Source organism: Salvelinus sp. IW2-2015, linkage group LG3 (assembly GCF_002910315.2).
Source record: "Salvelinus sp. IW2-2015 linkage group LG3, ASM291031v2, whole genome shotgun sequence".
Lineage (NCBI taxonomy): Eukaryota > Metazoa > Chordata > Actinopteri > Salmoniformes > Salmonidae > Salvelinus > Salvelinus sp. IW2-2015.
The window spans coordinates 23553518-23571428 of NC_036840.1; the positions used below are offsets into that span (position 1 = coordinate 23553518).

General features: G+C 46.3%; 1 protein-coding gene across 1 annotated transcript in view; it reads right to left on the minus strand.

Annotated features, from left to right (window-relative positions):
- svep1 (sushi, von Willebrand factor type A, EGF and pentraxin domain containing 1) overlaps positions 1–17911 on the minus strand; it is a 143421-nt gene that overhangs the window by 6307 nt on the left and 119203 nt on the right. The window contains exons 32-44 of the mRNA XM_024011308.2: positions 17520–17711; positions 16936–17103; positions 16031–16229; positions 15434–15907; positions 12359–15126; positions 12018–12249; positions 11589–11744; positions 10610–10673; positions 10268–10441; positions 9905–10081; positions 8978–9163; positions 5097–5267; positions 4353–4448 (exon numbers count right to left, since the gene is read on the minus strand). Coding sequence (XP_023867076.2) covers positions 4353–4448; positions 5097–5267; positions 8978–9163; positions 9905–10081; positions 10268–10441; positions 10610–10673; positions 11589–11744; positions 12018–12249; positions 12359–15126; positions 15434–15907; positions 16031–16229; positions 16936–17103; positions 17520–17711 — 5057 coding nt within the window. The remainder of the gene's footprint in view (positions 1–4352; positions 4449–5096; positions 5268–8977; positions 9164–9904; positions 10082–10267; positions 10442–10609; positions 10674–11588; positions 11745–12017; positions 12250–12358; positions 15127–15433; positions 15908–16030; positions 16230–16935; positions 17104–17519; positions 17712–17911) is intronic.

Sequence of the window (17911 nt, forward strand, 5' to 3'; positions counted from 1 at the left end):
ATTTCTGCACAAACTGTCAGAAACCGTCTCAGGGAAGCTCATCTGTGTGCTCGTCGTCCTCACCAGGGTCTTGACTTGACTGCAGTTCAGCATCGTAACCAACTTCAGTGGGCAAATGCTTACCTTTGATGGCCACTGTCATGCTGGAGAAGTATGCTCTTTACGGATGAATCCCAGTTTCAGCTGTTCCGGGCAGATGGCAGACCATGTATATGGCGTCGTGTAGGCGAGCGGTTTGCTGATGTCAACGTTGTGAACAGAGTGCCCCATGGTGGCGGTGGGGTTATGGTATTGGCAGGCATAAGCTACGGATATCGAAGACAATTGCATTTTATCGATGGCAATTTTAATGCACAGAGATACCTTGACGAGATCCTGAGGCTTATTGTCGTGTCATTCATCCAAAGCTGTTAAGATAATGGGCATAATGCCAACCCCGAGATGGCGCTAGTGGGGCACATATCTAGGATATATAAACAGGTGCATTATGAGTGTCTGATTAGGATGTCGTCACCTGTAACAAGCAACCCGTCAGGATGCTCTCGATGGTGCAGCTGTAAAACCTTTTGAGGATCTGAGGACCCATGCCAAATATTTTCAGTTTCCTGAGGGGGTATAGGTTTTGTCGTGCCCTCTTCACAACTGTCTTGGTGTGTTTGGACCATGTTAGTTTGTTGGTGATGTGGACGCCAAGGAACTTGAAGCTCTCAACCTGCTCCACTACAGCCCCGTCTATGAGAATGGGGGTGTGCTCGGTCCTCCTTTTCCTGTAGTCCACAATCATCTCCTTTGTCTTGATCACGTTGAGGGAGAGGTTGTTGTCCTTGCACCACATGGTCAGGCTCTCTCATTGTTGTCGGTGATCAGGCCTACCACTGTTAGGCCTGATCACCGTGTCATCAGTAAACTTAATGATGGTGTTGGAGTCGTGCCTGGCTGTGCAGTCATGAGTGAACAGGGAGTACAGGAGGGGACTGAGCACGCACCCCTGAGGGGCCCCCGTGTTGAGGATCAGAGTGGCAGATGTGTTGTTGCCTACCCTTACCACCTGGGGGGCGGTCCGTCAGGAAGTCCAGGATCCAGTTGCAGAGGGAGGTGTTTAGTCCCAGGGTCCTTAGCTTAGTCTGCTTGGACCAGTGAGACTGTATATGCTCTACAGGCTGAGGTTGAAGATGTGAACCATGCTACTGATCAAAACATCTCCCCGTGGACACGGGATGCTATCAAAGCTCATTCAGCAGAGGACAAGACTTCTCGAATGCTTCAGTCTTTTAGCTGAAGAGGCTGGCCGGACACAAGAAAGAGTACGCCCATCCTGGTGAGGAGCTACTGGACAAACAGAGACGAACTCACAATGCAGGAAGAGGTCGTCTACAAAGGCGACAGGGTGGTAGTACCAGAAACTCTACTCCCGATGATTCTCTCTCGTATCCGTGCGGGACACATTCAGGGGTCAAAGCCAGTCCCAGGAAAGCCAGAGACTCAGTATTCTGGCCCAACATGACCCAAGAAATGAAACATTTTGTGGCTGTGTGCAGCATATGTAATGCTAATCTACCTAAGCAGCAAAAGGAAACGCTGCACCCACATGACGTACCAACAGGTCCTTGGTCTAAAGTGGGAATGGATCTGTTCACAGTCAAGAACGTTCCTTTTCTGATTGTAGTGGACTACTATTCAGATTTTTGAGAGGTGGAGAAAGTGATTGACACAACAGCCGCTTGCATCATTGACTGTTGTAAGCATCAGTTTAGCAGATATGGCATACCTGACAGTGGTGTAGTTACGGATAATGGGCCCCAGTTTACGTGTCAAGACTTTTCTTTGTTTGCAAAAGCATGGGAGTTCCATCATGTGACCTCCTCATCCTACCACAGTCAGAGTAATGGTAAAGCGGAGTCAGCAGTGAAAATAGCAAAGACTCTCATCACAAAGGCTATGCAGGAAAGCACAGATGTGTGGCAAGCCATTTTGGCGTGAAGAAATACTCCCACAGAGGGCTTCGGTCATTAGGGATGTTCAGGCACACAAACGTGCACGTCAGGACAAGTCAAAACATTACTATGACCAGCATGCAAAAAAATCTGCCTGTAATGAAACAAGGCCAAGCTGTCAGAGTGCTCCTGTCACCTCACGCCAGGGATGCCACATGGAGTCTTGGCACATGCATAGGGCACATCAGCGCAAGGTCATATGACATGGAAGTAAAGGGCCGAAAGTACGGAAGGAACCGGAAGGACAAACGCCTTGTTCAGGAGAGCATAGGGCACAGGAGGGCCACATGGGAAGACTGGAAATATCCTCTGGATGGTGTGGGCAGGGCACATAATGAGGAGACGGGGAAGACCCCAACAGGGCAGTTATCTCTGCCGACCGTGCCTTTACAATTTCAGGAGGCTGTGGAAGAGGGGGGAGAGGCCATGAGGCTTCCAGAGGTGCCAGGAGAGGTGCCAGGAGAGGACCCGAGGATACCAGATGTACCCAACGTCCCAGAGGTGCCCAATATTCCACCAGTGCGACACAGTAGGACAAGGGCTAACATAAGAATGCCCCTGCGGTACGGGGACTATGTCCCTTAAGAGATGGACAATGAATTTAAAGTTAAAAAAGGTGTTGATAATGTAAATAGGTATTTTCACTGTGGTATTAGAATGGTATGAAGTGCTCGAGCTAATTATATATGAAAAGGAAGATGTTAAGATAATGGGCATAATGCCAACCCAAAGATGGCGCTAGTTTTTTAAATATATTTTTTATTTGACCTTTATTTAACTAGGCAAGTCAGTATTTTCAACGATGGCCCAGGAACAGTGGGTTAACTGTTTGTTCAGGACGACAGATTTTTACCTTGTCAGCTCGGGGATTTCGGTTACTAGTCCAACGCTCTAACCACTAGGCTACCTGCCGCTAGTGGGGCACCTATCTAGGAGTTTTGAGTACCAGTCAAAAGTTTGGGCACACCTACTCATTCCAGGGTTTTTCTTTATTTTGACTATTTTCTACATCGTAGAATAATAGTGAAGACATCAAAACTAGGAAATAACACATATGGAATCATGTAGTAACCAAAGAAGTGTTAAACAAATTAAAATATATTTTATATTTGAGATTCTTCAAAGTTCTTCCACCCTTTGCCTTGATGACAGCTTTGCACACGCTTGGCACTTTTCATCAGAACCCAATCAAGGAGTGCTCTATATACTGTGAATAGGGTTCCATTTCGGACTTAACCCCTCTCACTCGGGGAAAACAATGCACAAAAAGGATGTGAAAAGATTTCACACAGATGGGGATTGGGAATCTCTTTAACTCTGTAAAGTTAATCTAGTCAAAGAGAGTGAATTTCCCAGAGTCAGTGAAACAGTGTAGGCCTTCTCATGGCTGCAGTGTGGATCCACTTTCTCTAACACAGACTCTTTGGTTGTGATGAGAGTAGGGTGTGAGATCCAAATACCTCTCTCTCTCTCTGTTTCAATTTTCATCTCTTTTTCTTCATTTGCTACCTCTCTCTCTCTCACACTCGCTCACTCTAGTTCTTTCTCTCTACCTCTATTATTACAATATTGTGTTATTCATGTATTACAATATTATATTCCAGTATTATTACAATATTATATTATTACATTATTATTACAATATTATATTATTACAGTATATTACAATATTATATTATTACAGTATATTACAATATTACCCTATTACAGTATTATTACAATATTACAGAACAGAGAAAAAATATATAATAATTTGCTACAATTTTGGGAAAAATGATTGCGTGATTATAAAACAATAAAAAGCAAGTGCCATTATTCCATGGGAGTCCTATGGAAGTTTTTTAAATGCTCAGGAGTTGAATATTGTTACATCTAGAGACAAAAAAGCTGAACAGAAAAACACATTTGCAGGAGGGAGGAATTACATTGAATTGAAGTTATAATAATATTGATTAGAGAATAGAGTGCAGTGCATCATGATAGATTTGAGATTGCTATAGTGAGAAATCTAATAAGCCACTATCACTCTTACTTTGTCACGTTCGTCACACCCTGACCTAACCAAAATAATAAAGAAAACAAAGATAACTAAGGTCAGGGCGTGACATACTTTGAGAGACTGCCAAACACATTATGTGCATTTCCTAGGCACATTTTCAATTACAGGAAATCACATGACATTATTTTCCCAAAACAATTGATGGAAGTGCATGCTGAGTCATAATGGAAGCAGAGAGCTGAGTAAGTCTGAAAGATTCACAATACCCAGTGTGTCTATTTTTGTGTAGATACACAACTAGTCTGCCCATCCATCCAAAATAAATGTGATTGATTGATAGATCGATTTATAATACTTACGTTCCTCACACAGTCTGCCCATCCACCCCTCAGGACAGGAACAGGTGTTGGGTCTCTGACACACCCCTTCGTTCAGGCACTGTAACCAACACACCGCTGGAGAGGAAAGGACACACACGCCTTATTAAAGCCAAAATACCGACACATCCTCCAAACAGTCCCCATCTCACAAGTGTGTAGATCAGGGGTGGGCAACTCCAGTCCTCCAGGGCCGGATTGGTGTCACAGTTTTTCCCCAGCTCCAGCTAACACACCTGACTCCAATAATCACCTAATCATGATCTTCAGTTTAGAATGCAATTTGATTAAATCAGCTGTGTTTGCTAAGGATGTAGAAAAAGTGTGACACCAATCACGCCCTGGAGGACTGGAGTTGCCCACCCCCGGTATAGACCATAGAGAAAGCATTCAGTTAAAATAGCTAATCTTGTTTAATAGAAATGAGAACATTTTACTGGTAGCCATGCTGTGATTGGGCCTTGACCATGCGACTTCATGCACTTGGATAAAGATAGCATTCATAAAGACAGCATTCCTTTATAGAAACGGTTCAATTCATAACTGATGGTTAGACACAGGCATCACTGGACAACCCTGCTATCTAGTATGTCAAAATAAAGTGAGTGGAGTGGTGAATGTGCTCAGTACAAGTGACTGGAGAAGCGGAGGGGAGGGCACGCAAGCTGTCAGGAGTAGAGGATGCCCTCCTTTTAGGACGCAGCGGTAAGGGTGCAGTCTCTCTACCTCTGCAGGCGGGAGGAGGGGTCCAGGTCCCGTTCTCCAGACACACACTTCTGCTGTGGCCCTCCATGGCGTACCCTCCGAAACACGAGTACACCGCCACGTCCCCGAACTGGAACACCGCCCCCCGCACCACCCCGTGGGCCACGTGGAGAGGGGGGCCGCAGGAGACCCCTGTGCCGAAACGGACGGACAGCCCCTCTGGTTACTTACAGCTCATTTGGGCCACATGTTATGTACATGTTATCACATGCCTTTAAACTAATTTGGGCCACTGTGCTTGAAATAATGGACCAACATTGCTTCATATTTTCCCTTCGACAGAACCACCTGGCTATAAAGATCACGTTGAAGGGAAAGTGTGAATGCCATGCAAAGATGTGTCAAATGATGTGTTTGTGACTCTACAGTCTGCGTTCCTTGTAAGAAAACCCTGAAAACAAACCAATGAGAATCAGTTAGTGTTGGAGCCGACAGGGGAGTCCTCAACAACCAAGAGCCAGGCAGACATGCAAATACATCGACATCCACACGCCACACCATACCAAACAGCATTGTACTGTAAACCAACAGTATCACCAACAAACATGCAAGTTAGAGAGAATTAAAACACAATGGAAACCATAGCAGCTAGAAGCCCATAAGGAGTTACAAACATGCTATGAAGGCAGTAGATCTACTTAATGTGTAACCCATTCATCCAGCCTAACACGTTGCCCACAGAGACAGAGGAGAGGAGGTGATGGGAAAAGTACAACAGAAAATAGTATGGCTCCATGCTCAATGGATAGCATAGGACAAAGAATGTGTGGTGGATCTTTTATGTCGATTAATAGTTTTTGATGGATTTCTAAAACTGCTATGTTATAAATCGATTCATTTCTGGATAGTAAAAAGAGATTTAGACAAAACAGTGGACTTGATTCAGTATCATGACCCAAATTATCCCAGAGAGAGACCAGTATATCACCTAAGCCACTGCACAGATGCCTCTTAGTACAAGTACAGACCGATCCCCACCCTTCATTGGAGAAACACAAGCTTGGAAGCGAACACAGCAACAGTGTCAGCGATTTCCCCCCTGTGAATCATGTTTTCATCATCTTTGCTAGTTTACACTTTTCTAACCACTGTGTTGTGGGTTCAGAACGACGTGGGATTCATTATGTAAGCAGATAAAACGGCTAAAAACATGCCTGTGTGGTTTTAACATGTTATGTTTATGGGTCAAGGCATGTAGAGGTAGGTTTAATAACCACTCGTGTGAGAATACAATGTGTTTCTCTTGATATCTGACTGTCTTATTGTCTGTTGGGAATGTGGAGTGATAACAGGAGTCTAAGAAAGAACTGGATCTCTTTTCAGGTCATTATTGTAAAAGAGAACGTGTTCTCAATGACTTACAGTTGAAGTCGGAAGTTTACATACACTTAGGTTGGAGTCATTAAAACTAATTTTTCAACCACTACACAAATTGCTTGTTAACAGAAGTTTACATACACTAAGTTGACTGTGCCTTTAAACAGCTTGGAAAATTCCAGAAAATGATGTCATGGCTTTAGAAGCTTCTGATAGGCTAATTGACATAATGTGAGTCAATTGGAGGTATACCTGTGGATGTATTTCAAGGCCTACCTTCAAACTCAGTGCCTCTTTGCTTGACATCATGAGAAAATCAAAAGAACTCAGCCAAGACCTCAGAAAAAATTTCTGATTCATCCTTGGGAGCAATTTCCAAACGCCTGAAGGTACCATGTTCATCTGTACAAACAATAGTACACAAGTATGAACACCATGGGACCACGCAGCCGTCATACCGCTCAGCAAGGAGACGCGTTCTGTTTCCTAGAGATGAACGTACTTTGGTGCGAAAAGTGCAAATCAATCCCAGAACAACAGCAAAGGACCTTGTGAAGGTGCTGGAGGAAACAGTTACAAAAGTATCTATATCCACAGTAAAACAAGTCCTATATCGACATAACCTTAAAGGCCACTCAGCAAGGAAGAAGCCACTGCTCCAAAACCGCCATAAAAAAGCCAGCCTACGGTTTGCAACTGCACATGGAGACAAAGATCGTACTTTTTGGAGAAATGTTCTCTGGTCTGATGAAACAAAAATAGAATTGTTTGGCCATAATGACCATCGTTATGTTTGGAGGAAAAAGGGGGAGGATTGCAAGCCGAAGAACTCCAACCGTGAAGCACGGGGGTGGCAGCATCATGTTGTTAGCGTGCTTTGCTGCAGGAGGGACTGGTGTACTTCACAAAATAGATGGCATCATGTGGAAGGAAAATTATGTGGATATATTGAAGCAACATCTCAAGACATCAGTCAGGAAGTTAAAGCTTGGTCGCAAAATGGGTCTTCCAAATGGACAATGACCCCAAGCACACTTCCAAAGTTGTGGCAAAATGGCTTAAGGACAACAAAGTCAAGGTATTGGAGTGGCCATCACAAAGCCCTGACCTCAATCCTATAGAAAATTTGTGGGCAGAACTGAAAAAGCATGTGCGAGCAAGGAGGCCTACTATCCTGACTCAGTTACACCAGCTCTGTCAGGAGGAATGGGCCAAAATTCACCCAACTTATTGTGGGAAGCTTGTGGAAGGCTACCCGAAACGTTTGACATAAGTTAAACAATTTAAAGGCAATGCTACCAAATACTAATTGAGTGTATGTAAACTTCTGACCCACTGGGAATATGATGAAAGAAATAAAAGCTGAAATAAATAATTCTCTCTACTATTATTCTGACATCTCACATTCTTAAAATAAAGTGGTGACCCTAACTGACCTAAGACAGGGAATTTTTACTAAGATTAAATGTCAGGAATTGTGAAAAACTGAGTTTAAATGTATTTGGCTAAGGTGTATGTAAACTTCCGACTTCAACTGTACCTGGTTAAATAAAGGGAAAACAGTATATTGGAGTGGGCTCCCACCCGGTTAAATGGAAACCACTGAAAAAATATTTTTTAGTATTTTCTTCCGCATTAGTACACTCCAAAAGTCAGTCCCAAAAGGTTTTGCATGTCAGCAGTCAAGTTTTCAAGAGTTTGGACTTTTAAAGTATCACCGGCCACATCATCATGATGATGCAAAATGCAACAAAATCAATAGGATGACTCATACTCAACAGTCTTCATCTCAGTAACTCATATCTAATCTGTCAGAGCCACCTTCCGGAACATGAATGTTCCACCTCGGCTGCGTCTGAAATTCACTTCATAGTGCACTACTGTTAAAACAAGAGCCCATAGGGCTCGGGTCAAAAGTAGTATGCTATATAGGGAACAGGGTGCCATTTGGGACGCAGACTAGAGAACACACTTGATGGCTGTACTGTTTTTATGGCTGTTCTTCTTTTTAATAAACCAATCACCTTAAAGTGTACCAGGGGAAGGGATGGTGAGAGAACGAAAGAGAAATTATGATTCAATCCCTCTATGTTGACCTAGAACGGTACCTTATCTTGAAATCCTCGTCTCTTTCCAATGTCAATATCCCGGTTGGGACGTGATAATAAAAGACTAATATGCGAGGGGTTGGTGTAGTTGACCTACCAGTCATATCTTACATTGCTGACCAGACACTCTCGGAGTAGTGCACTGTGTTGTCATGATGTGGTAGGTTTTGGTGTTAAGGCTTTCATTCTAGCCCTGCACTAACATACCTGATTCGACTAAACCCTTGTTTCCCGTAGTTTAAATGGTTTACCATTATCTTCATCTAACCATGTCAATTAAGGTAATTGAGAACACATTCTCTTTTACAATAACGACCTGATGTTAGTACTGGGCTGGAACAAAACCCTGCTCCCCAAGTGGATATCCAGGACCAGAACCAGCATTAAAGAACAGTAGTTTAAAGTGTATCTACTCACTCTCACAGACAGTGCTGACTGGGGTCCATGTCTGGTCTGTCCTACAGGTGATGGTGGCGGTGCCCTTGGCCTGGTGACCCTTGGGACAGGCGAACGGTAACGACTGGCCCACGTAGAACAGCTGTTTAGAGGTGTTCACACCCCCACCGCTCACCTTCCATCCCGGGGGAGGGGGACACGGCTTGGCTGCACGGGGAGACACAGAGTATAGTAGTATTGGATTACACTATAGACAGGTTTGACAAGTGTCTATGTGGGTAAAATGTTTGTGAGAAGAATACCAGTTGGAGACAACTCATGCTTATCCATAGAGTATAATGGTGGATTACAGACAGGTTCGGCATAAGCCCAGGTGCTACATGTCATAACAAGGTGTGTAAATGTTTGTGAGACCATGCAAGCTGTGTGCTCAGTGCTCTTAATGGTATTATTTTCAGGTCGTTAGCTACTGACAAAGTCGGTTTTGAAACAGCATGTGAAAGAGTGGTGATGTTGCAAAGTATTCCAATCGACTGTGGAATAGCCTCCCCCCCCTCTGTGGTCTGTGTAAACTGAAGAATGTGAGGTGTAGAAATACAACTGGTATCTCTGGTTGGAAACAATTATACAACGGGCTGTGTCTAATCCTGAATGCTGATTGGTTAAAACCGTATTCCAGCCAGTGTCTATTCCACAAGTTACCCACCGGCTAAATCTATGATGTTAAAATGCCCATTTACTCTGTTCCAGATTGTAAACAAATAGAAAGAACAGAACCTGAGATAAATTAATAAGATAAAACCAGCAGCATGGATTGGCTCCTTTATTTTGTCTATGAATAGGGCCAGGAGGTATCCCTGACCATGTGACTTGTCCCAGAAAAACTCCTGTAACACATTCATGTTAGTTGTGATGTTGTAGTGATGTTGGTTTGTCTCAATGTCTTACGTTGACACAAGGGGAAGGTGGAGCTCCATGTCCCGTCTCCCATGCACACCACCAGAGTGTCCCCCTTTAGGGCGTAGCCTTTATCACACTGAAACGCAACAGCACGCCCGGTGGTCAGGTTCTCTTCCTGCACCCTGCCATTCAACAGCTCCTTGGGGATGTCACAACCCTGGCCAACTGAGAGGAGAGGGAGAAAGAGAGGTAGAGGGAGGGAAAGAGAGAGAGAGAGAGAGAGATATTAAGAACAAATTGATTATGATTTTTTCTATTGTCTATTTCAAATGCTCGAGTAGATTACAAGTTGCCTGTCTTAAATGCCTTCGAGGACAATATGATAAACCTGGAATAACGCGCCATCCATACCTTTACATGTTGGTGCAGGCAGGCTCCATGTTCCATTGGCCAGACAGGTGAGGTTCTGTGGGCCAACCAGATGTAAGCCAGAGTTGCACACATAGCTGACGTTGCCCTGGTACGCTTCGTCTGATGTCTGTACCTCTGCATTCTCCACAGAGGGAGGTTGGCCACATGATACAGCTGAGGACACAGAACATTTGGATGTGGATAACAGTAATCATTTCTGCTAAATTGGTGCATTTAAACGTTCAATCACGCACATTCTTACAGTATGGAAATTGACACGAAGGAACAATTCCATTCTATATCGAAACTCACATACATGTGCGTGCACACACACACACTTACTGACACACGTAGGCTGAGCCCCACTCCATGTTCTGTCTCCTTGACAGGTCTGTACAGAGTCTCCCTGTAATAGAGTGAGTTGCTGTATTACAGACACTGTGTATCTATACAAAAATAGACACACTGGGAATTGTGAATCTATCTGCTAACACAGACTCACAAAGCTCTCTCTGCTTCCATTAAATACATTTTTTAAATAAAAATATGACTCAGCATGCACTTTCATTAATAGTTTAGGGGAAATGATGTCATGTGATTTCCAGTAATAGGTCATGTTTCATGGTTCCACCTGTCACCAGAGGGCGGCAGAGACGTCCTAGAGACAATAACGACACTTAGGCGTGTCTTATTTACTCATTATGATTTCGCTGTTAAAAAAGGTGTGTTTTCTGTTGTCCTTTGCTGAAGCTTTGAATTGTGTGCCATGTGCGCTTGTCGCCTGAGTGAGTATTCGAGACACAGTGTTTGTTGTTTTCCCAGTGTTACTGCGATTCTTCCGTTACCGTTTCTCATTAAAGTATTATGTTTATCCTTAACCACTGATTCCTCGTCTGGTCTCTTCTCTGCACCTGGGTCCAACCTCAACATGTCACAAAATGTGCCTAGGCAATGCACATAATGTGTTTGGCAGTCTCTCAGGTTTCACCCAAAGTAAGAGTGATAGTGACATTTATTAGATTTTTCACTATAGCAATCTCAAATCTACCATGATGCATTGCACTCTATTCTCTATCAAAATATAATCATCATTCATATTATTATAACGTTGATTCAATGTAATTCCACCCTCAACTCCAGAGGATTTAAAAACTCCAATAGGCCTATTTCCTGTCGAATCATGGCTCGTATTATAATCATACAATCATTTTAGCCAAAATTGAAGCAAAATATTCTCTGTTTTGTAATTATACTCTATAATATTGTAATACTACTGCAATAATATAATATCGTGCTGGTATAATATTGTGTCAGACATTACCTTCATCTCAAACCCAGGCAGGCAGGTGTACAAGACAATGTCTCCGTAGCTGTAACTGTCCCCCTCAGTGATGCCATGTGGAAGAAGAGGAGGTTTCTCACAAACCACCAGACCACAGGAGACAGAGGACAGGCCTGGAGACCAGATACCACCTAGCTACAGTACAACATAAAGAAATAGTCCTGAAATTAATTCATATTCAGTAAACATTTAGCTAACATTTAGCTAAATCACATGAAATGAATGATGTGAATAACCCAGTAGTCAAAATAAAAGGTGATAAAATCGACCAGAGGTAAAGTTCTGACTAGGTTCTGTCTGTTATTTTTCAGCGTTCTGATGATGGCCTTTTGGACCAAAACATCAACGCAATTGATGGAGAAAAAAAATGTCACCACTATTTTTTTGTTGACACAGTAGCAGTCTCACTTGGCACTCTGCCAGGCCTGGTCCCTGCAGGATGAACCCCGTTGGGCAGGAGAAGGTGACTATCCCCCCAACCGGGGTGAGGTCCTCCCCTGTGACCATGACGTGGGTGGGGAAGTTGGCAGGGAGCAGGCACGGAGCGGGGCGGCACCTGATGCTTTGTTTAGACCAGGTGCCCTCAGACTGACAGCTCAGAGAGTCTGACTGGCTGGACAGCTCATACCCCTCATCACACCTAGCGAGAGGGGGGTGAGAGGGATATTAAATACCATACTATCTACTTGAATAGTGGTACTTCTCTAACACAAAGATTGGACAAATAAGATACAGAAGTTCATATTCACCTGTATTGTATCTGGCTCCCAAAAGTTAATATCTCTCCCACCACCTGAGCATGGGGTACAGGAGTTGGAGCTCCACAAGAGACGGGCTCACAGCTGATCCTCACCTCCCCCCACCTGCCCTCCCTACCACAGGTAACATGGGGGTAGGACCCCTTCATCTGGTAACCTGGTCTGCACCTGTAGGTGACTGTGTCAGCTGCAGTGGCGCCGCCGCCCTGCTGGACAGCGTGCGGTATTGTAGGCGGAGCGGCCACGCACCTCCCCCGGCCACACACAGGAACACCTGGGGTCCACAACCCGCCCTTCTCACACGTTGCCGCTGATGGCCCCAGGATCTTGTAGCCCTCATCACAGTGGAAGGAGACCCGGTCACCGCAGGCGTGGTCGCGCCCCAGCACCACCCCGTATTTTAACATTGGAGGGGTGCAGAGGCAGGGGAGGCACTCTGGTACCGTCCCAACCCAGTGGCCCTGGGCAGAACAGCGGAGGACGGAGTCTCCGATGACCTCGTACCCGTCGAAACACACGTACTCTACGACATCATCGTAGTTGAAGCTGGAGCCGTTGAGGAACCCGTGGCTGATATCCTGCGGCGGGTCACAGGCAATGATGTCACAGCGAGGGGCAGGGCCTTCCCCCCAGAGTCCATCCCCGCGACACAACCGTGTGGGGTTGCCGCCGCTGAGGCTGTACCCCTCCTCGCACTTGTACCACACCTCATGACCGTAGCCAAAGTCCGAGCCCAAGACTTGACCATTTTTGATGGATGTTGGTCTGCCACAGTTTGCTGGGCGGCATTCAGGTGACCCTTGACTCCATGTACCATCGGCCTGACACACACTAACAGAGGGGCCTTGTAGGAGCAATCCAGCCCTACAGCTCAGCTCAACCTGTTTGCTAAACGTATATTCCTTCCCCTTCACAGTGACATCACTAGGGACGACTGGAGAGCCACATAAGATAGGCTCACACCACGGCTTCTCACCATCCCACCTAGCGTCTGCCTGACAGGTCCTGGTGTCGCCGCCCATCAGGTTGAACCCGGAATTACACTCGTAGTGCAACACCCCCAGATACAGGAAGGAATCCACGTGGTTCGAGCCGTTATCAATGTTGCCCGGGTCATCGCAGCTTATAGGTCGGCAGACAGGCGGTACATCGCTCCACTGTCGGCCCGCCACACACTGTCTGACTGACTCCCCCTCTAACTCGTAGCCCTGCTCACAGCTGTACTTCACCAGGCTGCCCAGGGTTGTGTCTGTGATGTTCACAGAGCCGTGGTCCGGGCTTGGCGGCTCCTCACACTCTGCAGGGACACACATCGGAGCCGTCCCATTCCATCCACCATCCTCCAGGCACACCAAGGCCGTAGGGGCTGTAAGTTCGTAGCCCTTGTGGCAACGGTACACTATCACAGTCCCATGCAGGAAGCGCATATCCATGAGTGAAAATGCAACTGTAGCACCACCTATAGGCTTGGATGTTATAGCTGCGTCCCTGTCGGCTAGCTCTGCGTTCGGATCCAAGAGTCTCAAATAGTCGCCGAAGTCGATATGAGGGGGCAGGCCGCAGTCGGAGGGAACACAGACTGGGACAGAACTAGACCAACCGAACTCCTCGCAGGTTAGGTGGTTCTGGCCAACCAATTGGAAGCCGGGGAAACAGCTGTAGAAGATGGTGACGCCGAATTTATGGTCGAGTCCCTCCACGAAGCCATTGTCTATGGGGTTGGGCGGGGCGCAGTAGATCTGGACACACACAGGTGTTTCTTGATCCCACTGCCCATTCGCCAGACACTTCAACGTCTCGGGGCCTTGGAGACGGTAACCACGCTGACAGGAGTAGGTGACAGCGTGGCTGAACTGCAGTTTGGTATACGCCATCTTCCCGTTGGGTATCTCTTTGGGGACGGAGCACTCGATTGGTCGACAAGAAGGCACGCCTCCAATCCATAACCCACTTTCACCACAGAGTACTGTAGCGTTGCCTACTAAAGTGTAACCAGGTTTACAGCTGTAGAGGGCCGTGCTGAGATACATCAGTCCCTGAACGTCCACTATACCGTTAGCTATCTCTACAGGTTGGGGACACTCTACTGGTATACACTCTGGGACAGGGCTGCTCCAGTGTCCATCTGCCTGGCAGGTCACAGACCCCTCCTTCCTCAGAGTAAACCCGTCCATGCAGGAGTAGCTCACCACCGAGCTGAAATAGGACGGGGCCGACAACGGTGCTGACGATGGGTCGCCGAAGGCCACCTCGGGCGGCGGGCCGCAGAACACCTGCTTGCAGACGGGGAAGGTGTCATTCCACTCCTGGGCGGGGGTGCAGTGGAGGGTCCGGGCACCGTGGAGAACATACCCGTCCTCGCAGGACAGTTCCACAGTTCCGGAGTCAGAGTCTAGACTATGTAGAACCAGGTGGTTCTCCTCTAGGGGCGGCTCTGGACACTGGACCGGGGAGCAGTGCGGACGCCTCGATTTGTCCCACTTGCCGTACTTCAGACACGTCCACACGGCGTCGCCAGCCATCTCGTAGCCCTCGTCGCAGACGTATTTGACCTTGCGGCCCACCTCAAAGACAGAGCCTTGGTATTGGCCGTGCAGGATGCTGGGCGGGGGGTCGCAGGTCAGGAGGTGGCAGACGGGCGAGTCGCCGTTAGACCACTGGCGGTTGGCCTGGCATAGTCGCACCGGACGGCCCGTCAGCCGGTAGCCGGCGTTGCATGCGTATGTCACCTTGCTGTTGAAGAAGAAACGGCCTTTGTTCTGTAGGGTGAAACACAGAAGAAGATGTTTTATTGTACAGAGAGGACACTGTGTTTTGACTGAGATTACGCAAGATCTCTTGCCAGAATAAATGAGAAGGATCTTTCTCTATGATCGAATTAGATGGCCAAGCACAGGAACGAGTGGAAGCAAAGTGGAAACTCTGAAATTGAACTTTTAGTTGTTTTTACTCAATTAATGGACTTACAAAATGCATAATGTTTTGTTTGTAATGATTACAGTTAACGTTTCTCCACACCTTTCTAGATTGAGCCTTGACATGAATTTGAGAGGAGGAACAACGTACCTGGATGAATCCATTTTTGAGTGGCGGCGGGAAGGGGCAAGAGACAGGCTGACAGACAGGTAGGACCCCTCCCCACTCTCCATTGGCCTTACATGTCCTCCTCTTCTCCCCTCGGATCAGGAAACCCTTATCACAACTGTACGCCACCATTGCTCCAAAACTATAGTTGGTTCCACTCACATACCCCCTCTCGATGCCAGACGGTTTGGAGCACCGCACCGGCACGCAACCCACATCGTACGGCGAGGGCATCCATTCCCCTCCAATCATGCATTTCAGCGTGGCGGTTGTGTTGAGAACGAAACCCTCTTCACATTTGTAGCTGACCTCTGTGTTGCTGGCATACTTGGGTTTATTGGTGGAGTCCAAGATGGCGTGGGGCAGGTCAGTCGGGCGCTGGCAGAAATTGGCGATGCAGTGAGGGGCCTCCTGGCCTTCGGGGGGTGCCCACACTCCCTGGGAGTTGCAGACCACCTTGAAATCAAATCAAATCAAACTTTATTTAACTGCATTTAGAATTGCAACACACTTCATTTTTTTAACAACAAAATGAACGAGATCCAAACAAATGAAAGGGCAATAAAAGAGACAAATAACCTTAGAATTGTTGCCAGCGGTGTAGCCGTCTGTGCAGAAGTAGTTGGCCATGTCGCCAAAGAGCTGGTGGCCGGCATGGGCAATGGCGTGGTCTATGGAAGGGGGAGGGCCACAGGATCGGGGGACACACTGAGCGGAGGTAGGAGTCCATTGGCCAGTTGACAGGCACTCTCTGGTCTCTGGTCCAATCAGAGTGTATCTGTGGAGACAGAGACAATCAAATGTGGATCAGGACAGGAAGTAATAAATCCAACAATAAAATTAAAAGTAAAGATACAAAATCGTGTAGCACTACTACTTGTACAACTACATACTGTAACAACTAGAACTGGCTCGAATTGCTGGCGCGTAGAGCCTGGTAACACTGTGCAACAAAGTGGGACTTGAAAAGGGTGTGGTTAAAATCGAGTCGGGAGAGGGAGCGAGCATGCCACCATTTTTTGGGAAGCCCAATTGATTCTGAGTTCGGGCATATAAAGTTTATATGTGAAAACTATTTCTAAGATGCGTACTTTCAGATTTTCCAAACTCACTACCTCAGATTACTTGCCCTGCTCACGCTTTGAAGTCCACAGTGTTTGAGGGAGGGTTATGCTAATAGCCCGAGAGATCAGCCAATTAAAATCAGCGGTTGTTTCGTCCGCTCCTGCCATAGACTTCCAGTCAAGTCCCGCTTTGAGGCGCTGTGAAACCAGATGGTTCAACAGAGAGAGAGACGGCTGGTGGACGAGATTACTTGAACTGTGACTTTAATGGTGACCACTCTAATGCTAACACTGAGGTAGTCTTGTTCAGCCATGTCTTACAACACTTGAGAAGCCCAAATGCCTGTAATACAAGGCCTCCATTAAGTTAACATAGTAACTTGTATCCTAATGAAATATGGTTGACTGTACATTATTTACCCTTCTTTGCAGACGTAGTGCACCTTGTTGCCCAGGGCGTGGTCGTCCCCGATGGTCGCGGCGTCTCGGAGGGCAGGAGGGTCTCCACAGTGGATGCTGGCACACAAAGGGGCGGGGCTGCTCCACTCTCCTGACGCCTCACACACCACCTCCTCAGAGCCCTGCAGTCTTAACACATGCACACATTTTACACACAATATGTCTATACTCACACACACACACAATCTGTAACACACACAACACTTTCAAGCGGTATGCGCAGCAACACTAGTCAGTTGCATTCTATCACATATTTACTAGCTACCACTTTCAAACTCACTACATCGAGGGAGGAACTTCAATCTATAGAATGTCTTATTCTTTTCAATGGATAAGGATCTTATCTTTTTATGACACCTTCATGAACCTTTATAAGACCCATAATACCAGGTACTGCTGATCTAGGATCAGTTTCACCTTTTATATTATGATGAATAAGATTATGTGGACAGTTGGAGACCTGATCCTAGATCAGCCCTCCCACTCGGAGACACTATGTGGATATAAGACCAGAAATGATAACCCAGGACAGACTTCGTCCTTACCTGTATCCCTCTGCACAGGTGTAGAGCACTGTGGACAGGTACGTTTTCCCGTTGAGGGTGACATCTGAATTGTCTACGTGTGGAGGGTCCCCACAGGTGACTCGTTGACAGGCAGGGGGCGCTCTGCTCCACTTCCGACTGGCCTGACACCGCATATCATAGGTGTCACCTGGGACGAACCCCGTAACACAGCTGAAGTGGACCAGAGGGACATAAATACATTCATAATGGGAGAATACGGGAGACATGGCAATGTCAATAGAGGTTAATTTCAGCAACTATCTATCAGCCTAATGCTCATGGAAATGCATTTGGTTGTTGATATCTTTACAGTAAGTAACACATAAAGTATCTTAATGGGAAAGAGAAAATAGAGAACAGAATATATGAAT